At 43.5% G+C, this 20,685-nt stretch overlaps 1 protein-coding gene across 4 annotated transcripts in view; it reads left to right on the top strand.

Annotated features, from left to right (window-relative positions):
- Positions 1-20,685, top strand: part of LOC123767742 (large ribosomal subunit protein mL45) — a 53,302-nt gene that overhangs the window by 22,178 nt on the left and 10,439 nt on the right. For 3 of the 4 annotated variants that reach the window (XM_045757706.2, XM_045757707.2, XM_045757708.2), the window contains exon 7: positions 20,253-20,441. In XM_045757706.2, the coding sequence (XP_045613662.2) occupies positions 20,253-20,441 (189 nt within the window). Of the gene's footprint in view, positions 1-3,356; positions 5,024-20,252; positions 20,442-20,685 lie in introns of those variants that run through there. The other variant, XM_045757710.2, reaches the window with a different exon arrangement.

The raw sequence follows: 20,685 nt of genomic DNA, 5'->3' as shown, positions 1-20,685 counted from the left end.
TTGTTTTGGTAAGGCATATTTCACCCTCCATGCTACTCTTTTTCAACCCATTCGATTTCCCTCTCCCTTTTTCATGATGCCGTATTAGATGCTGCCCTGCACTCTGTTCGTCACTATACCCTTCGTGGTATGTGGAAGTGTGTTCCATGGTAGAATTCAGGCTGAATGCTGTAAGCATGTGGCTTGGAAAAAACACTGACACCAACAGACACCTGATTCTAGACGTGTGCAGTGGCCCATAGGGCCATTTGTATGGTGAAATGGATGAGTTGGAGATCCTATATCTCCACCATTGCAGTTGATGCTCTTTTACCACCTTAGATATGGAAGAAAAATCCGCAAGATTACAGGTAAACTTGTTCCAGACTTATTGCCTGTCCTTCATTTCCGTGGTTCTATCATCGCAGGTCTGGTGTCGGTCAGTGAACAAACAGGGTAACACTTTTCAGGCGCTAGCTTCTGTGCTCGTCTTGTTCCATCCAACCCTCCATTCATCTCTCCATCCATCCCTCCATCCATCCATCCGTAGATATGTCCAACAAAGTCACAGAATGAACACTCCAGCCTCATCACATATCAAAACAATGTGCTGTGAATCTGTGATGTCACAGGGTAGAAGGCACTAGAGTGGTGGACCAAGTGGCTGTTTGTACAAAATATATCTTACCTGAATGTTACTTGAAATATCATCGACACTTAACTTTGGAAATACCGGAGCCCCGCATTTAACGACCTGGGTACAGCCCCATATAGGCCATTAAATCGAGTGGATACTATCCTCATTGAATATGTCCCTTGGACTTTCGAACTCTCCTACAGCTTCACTATCAGAACTCCAGTCTGCCCTGTCCCTCTGCAGTTTTACGGTGGTGGGCTAGATAGCTTTCACTATGAGCATCTCACTCGGTGCAAGTTTTAGTATTTGCAAATACAGTATATACTGTATAACTGTACAGTATTTGGCAGGTGACATCAGTTCCAGAAGACTGACTTGAGGTGGTGGTTCTTCCCATTTGGAAATTTTGTAATCAAGGGAGTTCCCCTATTGTTTTCTTCCCTTTTCACTGATGAGTTTTGTCTGCAAACATTTTGAATGTATGGTTAACTTGTGGTTCTTATAACACTACCAGTATCTCTAAATCTACCCCTTCCAATTTGGCTTCTGCAAATGCTGCAGAACAACTGATGTCTTAGTTGATGTGGAGAAATACATTCATATTGCCTTTACAGTGAATATATCCATTGTTGTCATTCTTTTTTACCTGAAAGAGGCTTATGATACCTGGAGATATAATATTTTATCCCAACTACATTGTTTTGGCCTTCGTGGCACTTTTCAACTCTTCCTTAAAAAGCATCCTCTCTCATTGTTTGTTTAAAGTGATTTGGTACCATTTTCTGACTTTTCAATAATATGAAGGTGCTCTACTCTTTTTCCTGGTTGCCCTAAATGATGTTCTTTCTTCCCTTCCGACTGGCATTTTCTCAGCCCTTTATGTTGACAATCTTAATCTGCTGTCATGGTGATAATCCCTTACCTTCAGCACCAGCCCCAATTTGCAATTAATGACTGGTATCATCCTACAACTAGGACGTTTATTTTCTCATTGATATATATCACGTTAATGTGATTTTTGTAAATAAATCCACAAGGGCCATCTGTGATGAACATTTAAACCTTTCGTCTCGTTCGAACCCTCATCACGGCCCTTGTGGATTTGTTCATTTGAAATATCACACTATTGTAATTTCTGTGTGTTTTTGAAGTTGGGTCGTAAGATGAAGGACCACTTTGTCCTTCCACCCGAGTGCTTGTGGGTCATACGTATAAACTTGGACTGGCTTCAGGAGGGGCCTCCAGACTTCCTGTAATTTCGGTAGGCATCCAGTTGTATGACTTAACAAGTCAGCAGTGGTCTGGTGGTAGAGTACGCGACTGGCAATGCCGGGGTCGTAGGTTCGCGCCCACCTATAGTCCTAGTGGATTTTCTCATTGATATATATCACGTCAATATGATTTCTGCGTTACTAAGACTTGTGCTTTGACTTTTACTCGGAAGCATGTCGTTCTTCATCCCCCATTGCCACAATGGTAATCCCCTTTTGTATAAAGATTCTGCTAAACTTTTGGGGGGTTGATCTTTGACACTTATTTGTTTCCGTTGCCCCATATCCCTTACCTCGAAGTTCAATGCTCTAAGGTCCTTACCGTGACTATTCTTGTCCCATACTTACTGGGAGCTGATTGACATGAATTCTTCTATTTGCATTCCTATCTCATGGTGTCTTAAACTCTATTATGGCTGCCCTGCCTATTCCTCTTCTCCTTCGACCCTTTGTCATCTTGATGCACTGCACCATACTGGGTTATGCCTAAGCTCTGGTGCCTTTTATTTGTCCCCTACCAATATTTGTTTTATTTGTGCTTGTGTGTTAAAAGTGGCATTCTTTCGCTACAGGATTATTGTGATCATTACTGCCTTTGTGTCCTTGCATGATCCCTGCTACATTCTCACTCTCATTTATGCCATGCTTTTACTGTTACCATCTCAGGTGGACCCTGTTTCTTTTCACCACCTTCCTTTATCTGTAAGGATGTCTTTCTTGCAAGATTCCCTCTCAGTTCACATTTGCAATATTTCTCATGTTATTCCAACCTTCCTTCCATAGAGGGTCTCACTTGCATAGTTTTGAAAGGCCTTGACCCACACGGTAAAGGCTTTTACCCCTTCTACTATTCTGAAATGTTTTTTCCTTGGACACTTTTCTTTGCACTCCCACTCCATTGCACTGTTCACAGATGGGGTCTAAATCTGCCAACAGTGTTGGCTAGTCCATTTTTTTTCATGGGTGAACTGTACATAATCTTGTGTGCTCTGTCAACTGCTTTTCTGATGTTAATGTTACTTTCTCATTGTGGTTGACTCTTACAGTTCCCTCATGGGAATAAATAGGAGCTACTGTACTTCATATGGGCTAATATACTTGCTGCTGTTTCCTATATTTTTATGTTCTAATATAAATATTCAAAGCTCACCCACGCCAGTCCAAATCTCCTCCAATCATCTGCCACCCTAACCCCCACACATCCTTTACCTATTCTCTCCCTCCTTTGAGTGAGAGAATAGGCAAGAGGCATTTTTCTTCTAAGAATACAGTATTCCTAATGTGGTGCTGTATCATTTTTATATTGAGATATGCTTGACGTGGAGATTAGGAATACCTGCCCTCGATCACAATCAAAATATATTAATTTTTTGTATTGCAATATGTTTCATTGGAAAAATTTTTAGTATAAAAACATACAAAACAAACCACTATACCTTAAGCACATTTTGGATTTCTTCTCACTGCAGACCTTAGCAGTATATGACCGGTTTGGTCGTCTTCAGCATGGTTCAGAAGTTGTGGCTCGGGATGTGCTGGAGTATGTGGTTTTTGAGAAACATTTGGCTAACACTTATGGAATTTGGCGTATCCATGACAAGATTATCCCAGACTGGATGCCACCCAAAACACCAATCTTAAAGACTTACAGAGTTGAAGAGACAAAAGTTGAAGAAAAAACCACACCAGCAGATGAAGACTCGAAAGAAGTAGAAGTTGTAACACAGAGAGAGAGGCCATCAGTTTCTTTCGCACATGCATGATCAAAAAGTTTAATGGAAAAAAATATTTTTATTTTTAAATGCCTGAGAGATGTTGTTTCATTATTTAGGTGCATATACAACATTGTACAGTATACTTGTCAACTTCTTTTTCACAATGGAGAGCAGACCACATTAGAGGTTTTGTTAGGCTTTCTTGGGAGCAATTTGAGACTTTTCTGAATTTTGTAATAAGCCCCCCACCAGATAGTGGGTATATCCAGCCCCCAGAGGGGTTCTACATTCTTGAATACTGGATAAACAAAATTACTTGTTACTTATAATCCTAGTTAACTTATGTGTCACAGTACTGTATCCAAGAGTACTTCAGGGCATATGTCCAACATTCAGATAATTCTAAAATGTGTCTTGAAGAAATTGTTTCTGAAATGTTTCACTTTTCAACAAAGTATGAAACATGCATACGAGTGCTTCTGAGTACAGTATACAGTACAGTCAGCTTGTCCTTATAAACAAAGGCGAAAGTTCATTCCATGCACCCACCAAACCCCTATTTATGAATGAAAAACGGTTTACACGTGACTCACAACTGATTACGTTTGAACACTTCTTGAACAAGTTTTTCACTGACGACGTTTGTTCGAACCACAGCTCTGTAAATTCTTCACTCGCGTACTACAAATAATTGCCAACAGAACCTAACCTTACCAATGCCTAAATATGCACAGAATGACAGAATGCTAATATATAACAGTATTAATTTATATTTGAGAAAATTCCTATTTAGAATGAACAGCATGTTAAAATTTATGAATGTGTCTTTTTGGTCGACCACTGGATGGAATGGACTTGTTCTGAGGACAGGTTGGTACAGTAATTAGAAAAACTATAGGTGACATATGTATTTAAAACCAGTGTTGAATTTTATTCCTGGATAATTTGATGCTTTTTAATGTTATCGATTTAGAAAGTGGACTTCAGGATAATGCAGAAACAGATGACTTTAGTTGAAGAGAAGTTTTGCGTAAATGTTGTTTTTGGTTGAGGGGCGACGACAAGCGAGGGACCAGATGCGTCCAATTTTGTGTGAATAGTATGAGTAATGGTTGAAGGGTGCAGCATCTTTGTTCAGGATAATACTGTATAATAAATAATGGCAAGACAAATATCCTGAGGGGGTTTTATTGTCATAATGATGATCACAGTATTTAGCTTGCATTGTAAATATTTATATGTGGGGCCCCCAACTTTATTTTGGGACGTGTTCCGAATTCACCATCATAGGTCCATTAGTTGGTACTTGGAACACAATTTTCCATAGGCACAATACTGTACTATAAACGTAAGGGGAGTTCCCAGAGTACCAGAAATTTACATGCTTAACAAATTTTGAAATATAAATAATATTGAATAAACACTGGTTTTATTTACCTTGAATATTGGAGTTGCTTTGCTTGCTGAACCCCCTCCCTGTCCAGCCTGTTGCTTCTGTGAGGGGGCTTGGTGGGTGGCTGCCAGAGTGTGATGCTCCATGGGACAGTCCTCTGTCCTTTTGTAGCCTTATGCTCCTGCTGTGGTCCTCTCAAATTCTGCCGGGCAACTTTTCCTTGTTTCGTTTTTCTCCCCCCCCCCTCTTCTCCTTTCTAATTGTCATTTCCCACCAACCTTTTGCTTGTTTTGATTATTCTTTCGGTCTTCTTTTGTTTTGACGCTCGGGTGTTTGAGGAGGCACACTCTTGCACCCGTAGAACTGTAGTACCCAACGTCTCAAGCAAGGAGATCCTTTTATTGCCAATCCTCCTTTCATCGCTGAACTTTATCTCAACGGACTGACGGTTCTTAAGAGGGCGTATACTCACGACGCACCCCTGGGGGGCCCCGGCAAGATCGGCAACATGTCTCTTGTTGGGTGTCCTGCCTCTAATTGTGGCTCCGTGGTGAGTGTGGGGGCAAATTTGTGAATGAAAATCTTTCCTCATTTTATGTCAGATAATGTTCCTCTTGAACCTTCTCAGGCTCATGGGGCGGGTGACCAAGCCCCCGAGTCGGACTGTGTTGGAAGACCAGGCTCTGTAGCTCCCGCTGCATTGTGCCCTGACCTTGCTCCTCCTTTGACCCTCCTGACTACTCCCCTCAGCTCCCCTCCCTCCTCTGAGGTAGGGTCAAGTTCCCAGCTCCCAGTGGTGACCACCTCGTCCCCTGGCACGGCTCCGTCTCATTGTGACTACTGCGCCTTTTACTCCCTCTCACTCTGGGGGTTTTCAACGCCGTCCCCACCACAGCCGCACTCACACGATCCCTTCCCATACTAATACAACTCCTTGTTTGGTCCCGCTACATGGGCTAAATACTTTGATCTCACCATCTGGATTCTTCTACTCCTGACGATTTCTCCCTCCATAAACACCGTGTTGATTCGGTAGATGCCTCTGTTACCTTTAACCCCACCAGTTACGGTACACGTGTCGTCGCTGCTCCTCGGAATGTAGCTACTTAGCCGCTTAGTCCTGCATTGGAGAGACCCTGTTCAGGTCTCCAAAAACGCTCGGTTAAATGCCAGTGTTGGCACTGTCCTCTTCCCACTCCATGTTGCAACTGTTGTTAGGGACCTCGAAGACTGCCATGAGGATATTAAACGTATCCTCGAAGCCCAAGGCCATTCTGTCCTTCAGGTGGACATGTTTACTCTACCCCCTCGTGGTCGTCGCCATCAGCCCCTTCGAGTTGTAAAAATCACCTTTGATAGTAGGGCCCTTCCGCCCTCTATAATTCTTGCTGGTGCCAGATGCTCTGTTCAGAAGTACATTCCCTCTCCTAGACTTTGCAATACGTGTTGGAAGTTCGGACAGTGTCCTCAAATGCACAAGTACTGTGTATTTATGCCCCATGTGTGGGGATGATGATCATTCTTAGTCCGAGTGCACTTCTCCCCAGGCTCGCTGCCTCAATTGCGGTAAGGCCCACCCTACCTTCTCACGCTCGTGTATGCACTACAAACTCGAGGAAGCTGTCCTCAACTTGAAACACAGTGATCGTCTGTCTTTTCCTGAAGCAAGATGCAAAGTTCGTCGTCTCGTCCCTTTCGCGGGCATATCCTAGGCTCGTGTATTGCGTTCTACCTCTTCTCGTCCTTCCCACCTTCCTCAGTCTCTCAACCGTTTCCAGGCCTTAGACCCAAACACACCCACCCACCTCCTCCCCTATTCCTTTGCGTCCTGTCCCAAAAGGTCTCCCTCCTGGTTCTCCATCTGGAGTTTTCCCCCCCTTCCTACCCAGTCCACCATGTCTCCTATATCTTCTTTCCCATCTCCCCCCAGTCTGTTGACCCTCCACGCCGCCTGTCTGTCCAGGTTAATGTCCATCATCCTCCCAGCAATCTTGGTGTTTGCTCCCGTTCCTCTTCTGCTAAGAACATTGACTCTGTCGCCCGGTATGTTGTTACTGGAACACCTGTCTTTTCGAGTCAAAAACGTAAGCCTAGCTCCTCTCCTTCCTCCTCCCCAGCAGGTAAGAAGGCATCGCTTTCTTCCTCGCGCCTTCCCTCTGACTCGATCACTATGTCCCCTCCCATTTCAGTAGTCAGGCCCCCTGTCCCAGATATGGAGGTTTCTTCTGTCCCTGATTCACTCTCGGTTGCTGCCCTTGCTGAGGTGCACTCCTTGATTTCTACAACCCCCCCCCCCCCCTTCCTCCTGCTGTCTTTGACTGCCCCTCTCGGTTGTCTCCTCCTCCAGACCCCCACAGTCCGCCTCTGTTCTGTCCTCCCGTTCCCTTCCCTCCATCCTTACTAAGTTTACCCATGCCCCCTAACTCTGATTTTGCTGATCCTGAGATTCTTTAATATACTGTGTTCTTTATCTTTGTTTCTTCATTTTTCTGTTACTATCCTTTCTCTTTGATAATGTCTATTCTTCAGTGGAATATTCGTGGATTTTATGCCAACTTCCATGAACTCCAACTTCTGATTACACAGTTTTCACCACTTTGTGTGTTTATCTCCAGGAACCAATGCTTGGTGCTCGTCCTGGTCACTTTCGTGGTTATTCCTTTCTTCTCCCCCCCCCCCCCCCCCGCAGCTCTTGCTGGAGCCCATAACTCTACTGCTCTCTTGATTCGTTTTGATATTCCCTTCGTCCCCCTACTTCTTCCGTCACCTATCCATTGTTCTGCTGCCTGTGTTTTTGTGAGTAAATGGTATACAGTCTGTTCCATTTATCTCCCCCCAAATGTCCCGCTTTCCCTTCTTGATCTTAAGCACCACATGGACTCCTTGCCAGAGTTGCAGAGACGATGCTCCTTTTGGGTGATTTCAGCTGTCGACATACCCTCAGGGGTGATGTTCTGACAAACACCCAAGGCCGCCTTCTCGGACCGTTGTCCTCGCTTTTTCTCTATCTCTTCTGAATTCTGGTGAGCCCACTCATGTGGACTCTCGGACTCGCACCCTTTCTTATCTTGATCTTTTTCTCTGCTCGTCGTCCCTTTACTTAGATTTCACGGCGCGGGTTCTTGACCTCCATAAGTGATCATTTCCCCATCCTCGTTTCCTTTTTCTCTCTTTCACCCTCCTCTCTCCTTCCCTAGGTGGCAGTTTGCCAAGGCTGACTGGAACCTATTCACCCTCCTTGCTACTCTCTCTGACCTCTCCTCTCTTCCTTGCTCCCTCCTCCTTTTTTATGACACCGTCTTCGACGCTGCCCTCTGCTCTATTCCTTGCTCTACCTCCCGAGGCACGCGGAAGTGCGTTCCCTGGTGGAATGCGAACTGTGCTCGGGCTGTCCGCTGTAAGCGTGCAGCCTGGAAGAAACACCGACGCCGGCAGACGGCTGATTCTTTTGTTTTGTTTCGGAAGGCTAGTGCAGTGGCCCGTAGGACCATCTGTACAGCTAAACGTGAGAGTTGGAAATCTTATGATTCCACCATTACGTCCGATACTCCTCTGCCGCAGATGTAGAAGAAGATCCGCAAGATTGTGGGTAAGTTCGTTCCCGATGTCTCGCAGGTTCTCCACCTGAGTAATCTTATGGCGGACCCAGTGCAGGTCGCGACTGAACTGGGTTCCCACTTTTCTACTGTTAGCTCTAGTTCTCATCTTCCTCAGTCCTTCCTTCCTTTGTAAGCCTGTTATTGAATCTCATCCCTTAGATTTCCACTCATCTCCGTCTTCCCTATAACGATCCTTTCTCTCTTTCTGAACATCAGTCTGCCTTGGCCCTCTGTGGATCTACGGCAGTGGGCTCAGATGACATTCATTATGAGATGCTTCGCCATCTCCCTCTGTGCATGTCTCAATCTTTACTGAGTCTGCATAACCAGGTCTGGGAGTCGTCGTTAGTCCCTGAGGACTGGCTCGATGCCGTTGTACTCCCTATTCGAAAACCAGGGTCTCTCGGTACTTCCCCTACGGACTTCCGCCCTATTGCCCTCTCGAGTTGTCTGCAAACTCTGAGCGTATGGTAAATTTCGTCTGATGTGGTTCTTGGAACACCATCACCACCTCTCCTCCTCCTCAATTTGGTTTTCGCAAGTGCCGCAGCACGACTGATGTCCTGGTGAACTTAGAGGCCAATATTCGTACTGCTTTTGCTGCGAAGACCTCCGTTGTTGCTGTCCTTTTTGACCTGGAAAAGGCTTATGACAAGACTTGGAGATACCATATTCTGTCCCAACTTCGTTCTTTTGCCCTTTGTGGTAATCTCAATTTCTTCCTTCAAAGCTTCCTCTCTCGTCGTTCCTTTAGAGTCAGGCTTGGTGCTACTTTCTCTGCCTCTTTTCGGCAGTACGAAGGTGTGCCTCTAGGTAGTGTTCTAAGCACTACTCTTTTTCTGGTTGCCCTCAATGGTCTAATTTCCTCCCTCCCTTCTGGCATCTTCTTCGCTCTTTATGTTGACGATCTTACTCTTTGCTATCGAGGTGATGATTCACCTCTTCTTCAACGGCGGCATCAACTTGCGATTGATGCTGTGTTATCTTGGGCCACCAATCATGGCTTCAAGTTCTCTACAACCAAGACTTGTGCTATGACTTACTCGGAAGCAGGTCGTTCTCCGTCCCTCTTCGTCGCTTTATGGTCATCCCTTTGTGTACAAAGATTCCACGAAGCTTTTTGGGTTATTCTTTGACACTCGTTTGTCCTGGTCGCCCCATATCTCTTACCTCCGTGTTGAATGCTCTTACGCCATTAACCTCCTTAAGGTTTTGTCCCATACTTCTTGAGGTACAGATAGGCGCACACTCCTCTCTCGTCCTGTCTAAACTCGATTATGGTTGCCCTGCATACTCTTCTGCTTCTCCTACTCTTTGCCGTCTTGATCCTTTGCACCATTTACTAGGTTGCGCCTCGGCTCTAATGCCTTTCGTTCAACTCCTACCCTCAGCTTGTACGCTGACACTGGCTTTCCCTCTTTCCAGGACCGCCGTGATCGCTACTGTCTTCGCTATCTTGCGCGGTTCTTTCAACATCCTCACTCTTGCCTCTGTCATACCCAACCACTTGAGCTGGACGGTGGAGCAATGGTCTCACTTTATGCAGGTCGGCGTTCAATCCCCGACTGTCCAAGTGGTTGGGCACCATTCCTCCCCTCCCCCCATGTCCCATCCCTAATCCCAAATCCTTATCCCGTCCAAGTGCTATATAGTCGTGCTGGCTTGGCGCTTTCTCCTGATAGTTTCCTTCCTTTGCCTCTGTCGTGCTTTGACTTTTACCTCTCCTGTGGTTCCCTTTACAAGATTCTCTTTTGGTTCGTCTTACCAATGTTTCTCGTATTGTTCCGTCCTTGCCCCCGTGGAGGGTCCCCCTTCCCAAATTTTGTACTTCCCTGACCTGCATCACTATAGCTTTTACCTCTCCTATGGTCCTGAAACGCCTTTTCGTTGAGCACTTTCCTAAACACTTCCACTCCGTTTCCGTCTTCACCAATAACCCACACCGTCTGCTTGACTGTGTGGGGTACTCTGTTGTTTTTCCTGACCATACTTATATGTGTCGCCTCCCTCTGGAAGCTAGCATCTTTACAGCAGAACTTTGCTATTCTCTATGCTCTTCGTCTCCTGCTTTCCCGTTGTCAATCCTACTTTGTAGTGGTATTTGACTCGTAGTGCCCTCATGGCTTTGGGGTCCTTTAATCCAGTCCACCCGGTAGTCATCGAGATTCAACATTGGCTGTTTCTTATCTCCAGTAAATTTAAGTAGGTAGAGTTTTGCTGGATTCCCAGCCATGTTGGCGTCTCCTTAAATGAGCGTGCGGATGCTGCCGCTAAGGAAGCTATCCGCACTTGTCCTATCTCCTGTAAAGGTATTCCGTTTTCCGACTTTTACACAGTTATTCATTCCTCCATCCTTGCCTGTTGGCAGGGTTGTTGGTCTTCTGTTATTGGTAACAAACTGCATACTCTTAAGGGTCGTGTGTCATATGGCCTTCCTCGACCTACCACCGTAACCAGGGGTGGGAAATGGCTCTGGCTAGATTATGTATTGGCCAAACATGTTTAACTCACGGTCACTTAATGGAGCGCCGCCCTGCTCCTTATTGTCCAAACTGCCTTGTTCCTCTTACAGTCGTGCACATTCTTGTTGAATGCCCAGACTTCCAGGACGAGCGTGTGTTTTGCCTTCCGACTGTCCCTTGTGGTCACTTGTCCCTCGATAGAATTCTTGGTGAATCGGATACTTTTTATACCGTTCGCCTTATGCGTTTCTGTTCTCGTATTGGCATCCTTCATGATATTTAGTGCCCTCTGATTATTCTGCACATTTGGTGGTGCTACATAGCCTTCCCAGTTTGGTGCCTTCTTTTGATAATTACTTACTTACTTTTACTCGGAAGCAGGTCGTTCTTCGACCCTCTTTGTTACTTTATGGTCATCCCCTTGTGTACAACGATTCTGCTAAGCTTTTGGGGTTAATCTTTGACACTCGTTGGTCTTGCTCACCCCATATCTCTTCCGAGTTGAATGCTCTAAGGCCCTCAACTTCTTGAGGTTATCTTTAGATGATTTTGGGGCTTAGTGTCCCGGTCCTAGAACAGGCCTCCTTTTTGTTACAGGAAGCAGCTGTCTAACTCCCAGGTACCTATTTACTGCTAGGTAACAAGGGCATCAGGGTGAAAAAACTCTGCCCATTTGTTTCCGGGGATCGAACCCGGAACCTCAGGACTACGAATTCAAAGCGCTGTCCACTCAGCTGACAGGCCCCCTAACTACTTAAGGTCTTGTCCCATACTTTTTGGAGAGCGGATAGGAGCACGCTCATCTCTTTACATTCCTCTCTCACTGTCTAAACTCGATTACGGTTGCCCTGCTTACTCCGTCTGCTTCTTCGACTCTTCGCCATCTGGATGTTCTGCACCATACTGGGTTGCGCCTTAGCTCTGGTGCCTTTCGTTCAACTCCTACCCTAAGCCTGTATGTTGAAACTGGTGTCCTGTCTACGGGATCGCCATGATCTCTACTGTCTTCGTTACCGTGCACGTTCCTTACAACTCCCTCACTCCCGCTTCTGTCGTACTTTGAACTTTACCCTCTCCTGTGGTTCCTATTCCCCTTCACCACTTATCTCTTTTCTGTACAGTTGTCTCGCCTACAAGCTTCTCTTTCGGTTTGTTTCCATTATTTCTCCTCTCGTTCCTCCCTTATCCCCGTGGAGGGTCTTCCCTCCCTTCCAAAGTTTTGTAAAACTTTGACCCACGTACGTGACTAGAGCTTTTACCCCTCCTACAATTTCTGAAACGCTTCTTCCTTGAACACTTTTCTTCACACTCCCGCTCCATTTCCGTCTTCACCGATGGGTCGAAGTTCGTGGTAGACTATGTTGTTTTCCTGGCTGTGTGTGTCGCCTGCTTCCAGAGACTATACATTTTCACGGCAGTACTTTATGCTATTTTGTATGCTCTTCTTCAACTGCTTTCTCGCTGTCAATCCTCCTTTATTATTTTATTTATTTATTTATATACTGTATATACAAGAAGGTACATTGGGGGATACGAGAGAATATAGGAAGATGTTCAGTGCGGTCTGTTGCATGATGCCAGGAGGACGTGTTGCTCCGCATCTTCGTGTTTGCAAGCACAATATCTGCTGCAGCTGGATATTGTGAATTTGTTCTTGACTGTTGCAGTGATACAGTGCCTTTGTGTGTCGAGGAAATGGCTGAGGCGGTCTGCCTAAGTGATAGACGATATGAGAGTGGGGATGACAGACAAGATGACACCAGGCCGTATCAAGCAGTAATGAGCAGATATAAACGGCGAAATATTCACAGACAGCGACAGTGAAGATGAAATAACAGACCAAAAATGAAACCCCTACTCAGCAGGACGCAAGAGATGCAGACTAATAGAAGGAAAAGGCTGTTATTCCCTACAACGTGTCAATTGAACTTTCATCAAAAGCTGGAGTGGACGGTTCGTTTGGCTAAGGATTTTTTTTTTTTAATATGAACTACTATTCAAGGACGGTGCTCACCGCCCTACATAACAGTTGGAACAGAAAAGGCCGTGGAACACCTAACGACGGATGGGTTTGAGAATATTGTGATGGTTACTCCTGAAGAAAGTATGATGTACACCAAGGTCATAGTTTTTAAGTATCCAACTTTTTTGGATCCTGATTATCTTCTCAACAATGATAGTGTTGTTTGGGCAAAGAAGAACAGTGTCCGTGGTGAAATACAAAGTCAGGTTGTTGCCTTGGTAAAGGGTGAGGCTCCAGAAAGAGTTTTTGTGCAAGGACTAGGCTACAGGAAAGTTGTAAAATACACTGAGGAGCCCATATTATACATGAAGTGTTCTCTTTGGGGACATAAGTCGTGGAAATGCCAGTGTGACCCCAGGTGTCGGTACTGTGGTAAGACTCTACATTCTCGAGAGTGTAGAGTCAAGATTAAAAACAGTGAAAAAATCCTCCCACCTTGTTGCAATTGTCGAGGCAGCCACAATGCTGGTTCCTATCTATGCCCCATGAAGCCTCATCTGAGAGACTCTAGGACGGGTCCTACAAGCAGGATAGATGTATCCTTGAAGGAAGGAAAGAGTGTGCAGCAGGAACATGGAGGAAACAGCTGGAAGCCAATGACAGGCTCTATAAACAATGTGGGAGAAAGGAACGGAGACAATTAAAGCGAGCCTAGGGAAAGTAGGAAATGCAGCTGAAAAAAATCAAACCTTGTGGAGACAAGGTTCAGGACAGTATAGTGAACTCAGAGGTTGGTACTCAAATATTGGAATATCTAAAAAAAAAACTAGACGAGGATTGAGGCATTAGAATCATTAGCTATGGAGGGGTAGACGGAGTGAAGGTGGTGGTGAAACAGGACGTAAAATGGAAAGTGAAACAGGACGTGAAATGGAAAGTGAAACAGGACGTGAAATGAAAAGAGAAACAGGAGTGAAATACGTGAAACAGGACGTGAAATGGAAAGTGAAACGTGCGTAGAAGTATGAAAGAACATGACGTATTGATGATAGAGGATAGTCAGGAAAATGAACTTTCTAGTAGTGTTAGCGGTGTTCAACCTTCTGTTGTGACAAATGGTGAAACAAAGGTTAAAGTAAAACGGTATACAGAATTAAAAACAAAAGTAGATATGAATAATATTACCTCTGATGTTAGTAACTTGTGCAAGTAAGGAGTTAGTTTAGTTCATTTATTATGCACCCCATACCCATTAATCATGGATGAAAGTAGAGTGAGAATATTATCTTGGAACGTTGATGGGTTGAAAACTAGTGCGGTGGATGTACACCATTATACTCTTAAAGTACTGTATTAACCTGAAATGTTAAATGGGATTTTTGTAATGTGATTTGTGTATTTGTACTCACTGAATTTGTGCACCCCTTGAGGGACTTGAAATAGAGGGGGGTAGAAATAGCCTAAGCTACTCTATCCCTTTGAGATGTATTTCTTTCTTGTCTCAATAAACATACTTGAACTTACTTCCCTATTTCCTCGCCCCCTTCAGCTTTTACAACGTGTTACATAACAGTGATTTCAACGGTGAAGTTATATGGCTTAGGCACATATTTTGGGGAGTGGGTAGCAAAAGATACAGTGCGAGTTTGAAGCACTAGGCAGATAACTATGAGGATGAAATTAGGGTCTTTTTGGTTTTACTTTTGAATAAGGTTGGACAGTATTTTAATTCGTCAGGGAGTGAATTCCATAAACTAGGTCCCTTTATTTGCATAGAATGTTTACACAGATTTAGTTTGACTCTGGGGATATCAACTATATATTTATTTATGGTGTGGTGATTATGGGTTCTATTACATCTGTCAATGAAGAGTTTCAGATCAGGATTTGCATTTAGGAACAATGTTAATGATTTTTTTTTTAATCGTCTTTGACTGTAATAAAATTGAGCCATTTAGAGATAAATCTAATCTCACCTTGTATGAAATGGCAAACAATTACGAAGGATAAAATACCTGAAATCCTTGCACTGTATCCATATATCGCTTCCAGTAGATAAACGACATGAGATTAAGAAGCAAGTAGTGTATTGTGATGACTAATAATAACGAACGGCAGTCCCTATAACTGTAATATATTCATAGCTGAAAGAATTATGTATTAATGATAAGACCTACAGTTAATTTATAATGATTAACTCTAAATATATAGATATTGAAATAGAACATTCTTTGTAACTAGCTAACATTATAATTATAAGGTGTGAAAGATAGATGAAATTGTTAATGTAATCATCACCGTTGAGGTCTGATAAAGACCTTTTGTGCCCTCTGTAATGCTTTTTGCGCTACGGCTCACACGATGAGCATGAGGTGCACAACAAATTAGCCGCTTCCGGCGGCAACAATGAAAACCCCCCACTGAACTTCATTTAATACCTATATGCCTGTTAAGTATAAGATATCACCTGTTAATAGCATTATATTGTGGTTTTAATATTGAGCAACAATATATATATATATATATATATATATATATATATATATATATATATATATATATATATATATATATATATATATATATATATATATTTATTTATTTATTTATTTATTTATTTATTTATTTTCTACACACACACACACACTCAAACATATATAAGAAACTTATATATTTTGACCATTTCGGACACAAAATGTGTGGGATCCGTGGTGTGTAGGAAGTGTGTAGGGAGTCAACAAGTGTGTAGTCCCTCTGTCCCTCGTCTCACCATCATGGCTCTAAGAATGACTCGGTCCCGTACTCAGAGGGCTAATTTACAAGTCAAAAGAGAGTGCGAAGAGCAGAGTGGAACAACTAATATAAATGAGGATGTTAAACCTGAGGTGGGTGCCAGGGTACTGTGCTCGCCTGTACAGTACTGTGCTTGCCTGTACAGTACTGTGCTCGCCTGTACAGTACTGTGCTCGCCTGTACAGTACTGTGCTCGCCTGTACAGTACTGTGCTCGCCTGTACAGTACTGTGCTCGCCTGTACAGTACTGTGCTCGCCTGTACAGTACTGTGCTCGCCTGTACAGTACTGTGCTCGCCTGTACAGTACTGTGCTCGCCTGTACAGTACTGTGCTCGCCTGTACAGTACTGTGCTCGCCTGTACAGTACTGTGCTCGCCTGTACAGTACTGTGCTCGCCTGTACAGTACTGTGCTCGCCTGTACAGTACTGTGCTCGCCTGTACAGTACTGTGCTCGCCTGTACAGTACTGTGCTCGCCTGTACAGTACTGTGCTCGCCTGTACAGTACTGTGCTCGCCTGTACAGTACTGTGCTCGCCTGTACAGTACTGTGCTCGCCTGTACAGTACTGTGCTCGCCTGTACAGTACTGTGCTCGCCTGTACAGTACTGTGCTCGCCTGTACAGTACTGTGCTCGCCTGTACAGTACTGTGCTCGCCTGTACAGTACTGTGCTCGCCTGTACAGTACTGTGCTCGCTTGTACATGAGCCATACACCTTCTTCGACATTTTGGCCTGCTTGTTAGACTACAAGTCCAACTTCCTCAATCCTCGATCGACTTGTATAATGGTTTTCAAGCCCTTTTTGGTTAATGTCATGTCTATCTTTGAATCTGTGTATGGAGTCTGCCTTCACTAGTTTTAAGTTTATTTGTTTTTCCAACCAGCCTGGACGGTAGACCGACAGTTTCTCTTCATGCAGGTCAGCGTTCAATCCTCGACCGTCCAAGTGGTTGGGCACCATTCCTTCCCTCCCGTCCCATCCCAAATTCCTATCCTGACCCCTTCCCAGGGCTATAGTAATGGCTTGGCACTTTTCCCTGATAATTCCCTCCCTTGATGTATTGCATTTGTTTACTATTCTGAGACTGATATTTTGGTTTTGTTATAATGTGTGTGGGTCATTTGGGTGTTAGTGCCTCCCACCAAACACACACCGAAACTACGACGTTGGTACAACGTTCGAACAAGTTTTAACACCTAACCAGTTATAACAACCAATATAGCAAGTTGTAACAACATTCTAATACGTCATAAACACGTTAAGCCAAAATGTAACAACTTTATTACAAGTTATAACAAGCGGAAAATAGAGACAGTTACGGTTTGTGTTTCCAGGGCTGTGCCTTGTTCACATAGTGTACTGCCCCTTGTTAAAGTGTATGTGATTGTCTCACCTGTCACTTCCAAGTATTGTGTAGGTGATCATGTCTGCCCTGAATTTTCTCTTCCAATGACATTAAATTAAATCATATCCATTAAATTAAATCAAATCCATAGCTGTATTTTTAAATAGTTGTGCATATTATTATAATTATTATTATTATTAATTTATAAGTTTGTATATAGTTTACATACAGTAGTTTTTTTTTAAGATTTTCCTCCATAGTACAATAGTTACATTCTGGATTAACAGTCAGAGATCCCAGGTTCAATTCCTGGGTGGGACAGAAATGAGTGGGCACATCATCTTTCACCTGATGGCACTGTTCACTTAGCAGTAAATTTAGTACCCTGGTGTTAAGCAACTGTTGTGAGGTTGCATCCTGCAGAAGGTCAGCTGTTCGACCTAGTTGGGAACTTGATACAAGTACAGTATATATATGTACTGTATACAGTATTATACACAGGCTTTCTGTTCTCAACAAAATAAATTATTAGTACCTTGCAGCTTAGGACTAAACTAGTGGCACACCTAAAACTTTCTCCAGTTTTGTCTTATGCGAGGTGAAGTGATGCCCTTCACATCACCTCGTATAACCTTCACTTCACTTAGGCTGTGTTACCTGAATTTACCACAATTTACCTGAAGTTTTACCTGAGAGCCACTAACATTAGTGGCCTCAATGAGGGCCGGCAGCTTGTCAAAGGTCCCTCCCATTTGCCTTGATGATCTTTTCCAGTTGTGCTTTAAAAGTTAAAAGAGTTTTGGCTTTCACCTTGTGGGTGAAAAAGCATCTCATGTTCTCAGTCCTACATTGTGGCTTGTTGAGCTTGAAACTGTTGCTCCTTGTTTGTGTTACATCTGCCCTCCTGAAGAAATTTTCCAGATCCACATCCTCCAAATTGTTCAGTTTATTTATTTATTTTTATGTACACACAAGAGTTCTTACATTCTTGTAAAGCCACTAGCATGCATAGCATTTCAGGGCAGGTCCTTAATCCTAATTTTTCCCTGGAATACGACCTGCTAAATTGTTTAACAACCAAGTACCCATTCACTGTTGGGTGAACAGAGGCTACAGTTAAGGATTAGCACCCAGTCAATCCTCCCCGGCCAAGATACGAACCCAGGCCAAAGCGCTCGTGAAGCTCTGGGCGAGTGTTTTACCACTGCGCCAGTATTTAAAAGTTTCAATGATATATGCACTGTCATGCCTGGTTTGCAGTGTTGTTAGCCCTGTGGCCCTCAACCTACAACCGTTAACCCTGTGCCCCTTGAGTCATTATTCAAATTTCTGATGGCAGTTTTTCTATTGTGTGACCTAGCATACATTGTTAATAACAACCATTTGATGTAGACTTCAGGAGACGGGATTGTATGATATCAACTGCAAAGTTTTCTGTCTGATTGTTTGTGCTGGCCTTAACAATCTTGATCACGTAACCTGTAACTAAAACATGTCAAAATGTCAAAAATAGATGAATTATGTAATTTAAAAAAAAAAAATACATACTGTATTTCAAAAAATTACATACAGGTCAATAGAGCTTCGGTTCACACACGTGGGGTCCTTGGTTCGAGCCTCCTAGTGCCCAGGTGAATGGAATTGAATTTTTTACTTCATACTGAGAGAGGAGTGATGAATTACATTTTAGATATCTAAAAAGGAAGTCATCTTGTTATCTTGAGATGATTTCGGGGCTTTAGTGTTCCCCGTGGCCCGGTCCTCGACCAGGCCTCCACCCCAAGGAAGCAGCCCGTGACAGCTGACTAACACCCAGGTACCTATTTTACTACTAGGTAACGGGGGCATAGGGTGAAAGAAACTCTGCCCATTATTTCTCGCCGGCGCCCGGGATCGAACCCGGGACCACAGGATCACAAGTCCAGTGTGCTGTCCGCTCAGCCGACCGGCTCTTTGTATGCCTAAAAGATGCACAACTTCCATAAAGCAAGATGGTGTACATCATTGGCACTACAGGGCTTATAGCATCCCTGCAGGTTCACGTTAAGTGCTTTGGCATCCTTGGAAATGTCATATCTTACACTAGAATATGCAAGAGGCCCAGTAATCTGTCAGACTTGACAGATTACTTAAACATTGCTAAACTTGAGCATTGCAGATTTCCAGTGGAATCACTGGTTACCCAAAAATAGGAACTCTAGTTACCCTAGAACTCTAGTTGTAGCCGGTCGGCCGAGCGGACAGCACGCGGGACTTGTGATCCTGTGGTCCTGGGTTCGATCCCAGGCGCCGGCGAGAAACGTTGGGCAGAGTTTCCTTCACCCTATGCCCCTGTTACCTAGCAGTAAAATAGGTACTTGGGTGTTAGTCAGCTGTCACGGGCTGCTTCCTGGGGGTGGAGGCCTGGTCGAGGACTGGGCCGCAGGGACACTAAAAGCCCCGAAATCATCTCAAGATAACCTCAAGATAACCCTATCAGCCAGTGACATACTATACTGATATATGCCCCTAGCATCTGGTGACACCACCTCACTTGACTAAAGGTACATACATCCACAACTGCCTCACATATACAGTAATTCAGTAATTTTAATAATAATAATAATGAGAAATAATATTTAATAATAATTATTACATGAGAAGACCTCTAAGCATAGAAAAGGAGGGCAGGAAAGGGAGGAGTAGGTATAGAACAAACATGTTAAGAACAACCACATCAAATACCTCCAGACGGTTACATAATGCATGAGCAAGCATGTATTGATAGAGATAGGGTGACTGGTTCCCATTGGTAACAACTAGTGACTTCACAAGGAATCTGTAATTCTTGAATTTGTGGATATATTACTGGGTTTCTGGTTTATTCCAGTGATGACTAAACCATCTCCAGTGACTTCCAAGCACATTGTATGATCTTATAGGATGCAATAGATCATGTGGCACTGGCGCTATATGTTGTTTTACCTGACTGAAGATACATAACATTATGGCATGCAAGGTGCATATACTTTATATCTATGGGAGTGGCATAACAACATACTTAGAAAGGAGCTTATTCACAGACTCAAAGTATACGTTTTGCCTTTTTTCAGAAACCGTTATTATTTCCTGTGACACCAGCAAGCAAACTGGCTAGAAGAATACACACTCAAATTAAATATGAAAAGGAACATAGCATAGAGAAACTTTCCTCACAGCAAAATGGAGTGGATCTTAGTCAAAACCATCATGAACCAGATGACCATCAGACCTTTGATGTGCACACCTGCCCTACTAAAATGGTAAGGCCAATTTACTGAATTACTGTATTGCATTTTAGTGACTTTTACTAAAAGTCAATAAAATTTTACAAAAAATACAAATTTTACTAAAAGTTTACAAATGGGAAAGTTTTACTTTCCCATTTGCTTAATTTTTCCTTATTTCAAAGATGCTTTATATGAATAAAATTTATTTTAACTGTATTTTTTTTTTACCTGAATTTTTATCATTTTGTCACTATCTTTTGTGGCCTTAAATTTGACA

This window comes from Procambarus clarkii, chromosome 67 (genome assembly GCF_040958095.1).
Source record: "Procambarus clarkii isolate CNS0578487 chromosome 67, FALCON_Pclarkii_2.0, whole genome shotgun sequence".
Classification (NCBI taxonomy): Eukaryota; Metazoa; Arthropoda; class Malacostraca; order Decapoda; family Cambaridae; genus Procambarus; species Procambarus clarkii.
The sequence above is the reverse complement of the archived record's forward strand: the minus strand, read 5'-3'. Positions and strand labels throughout refer to the sequence as shown.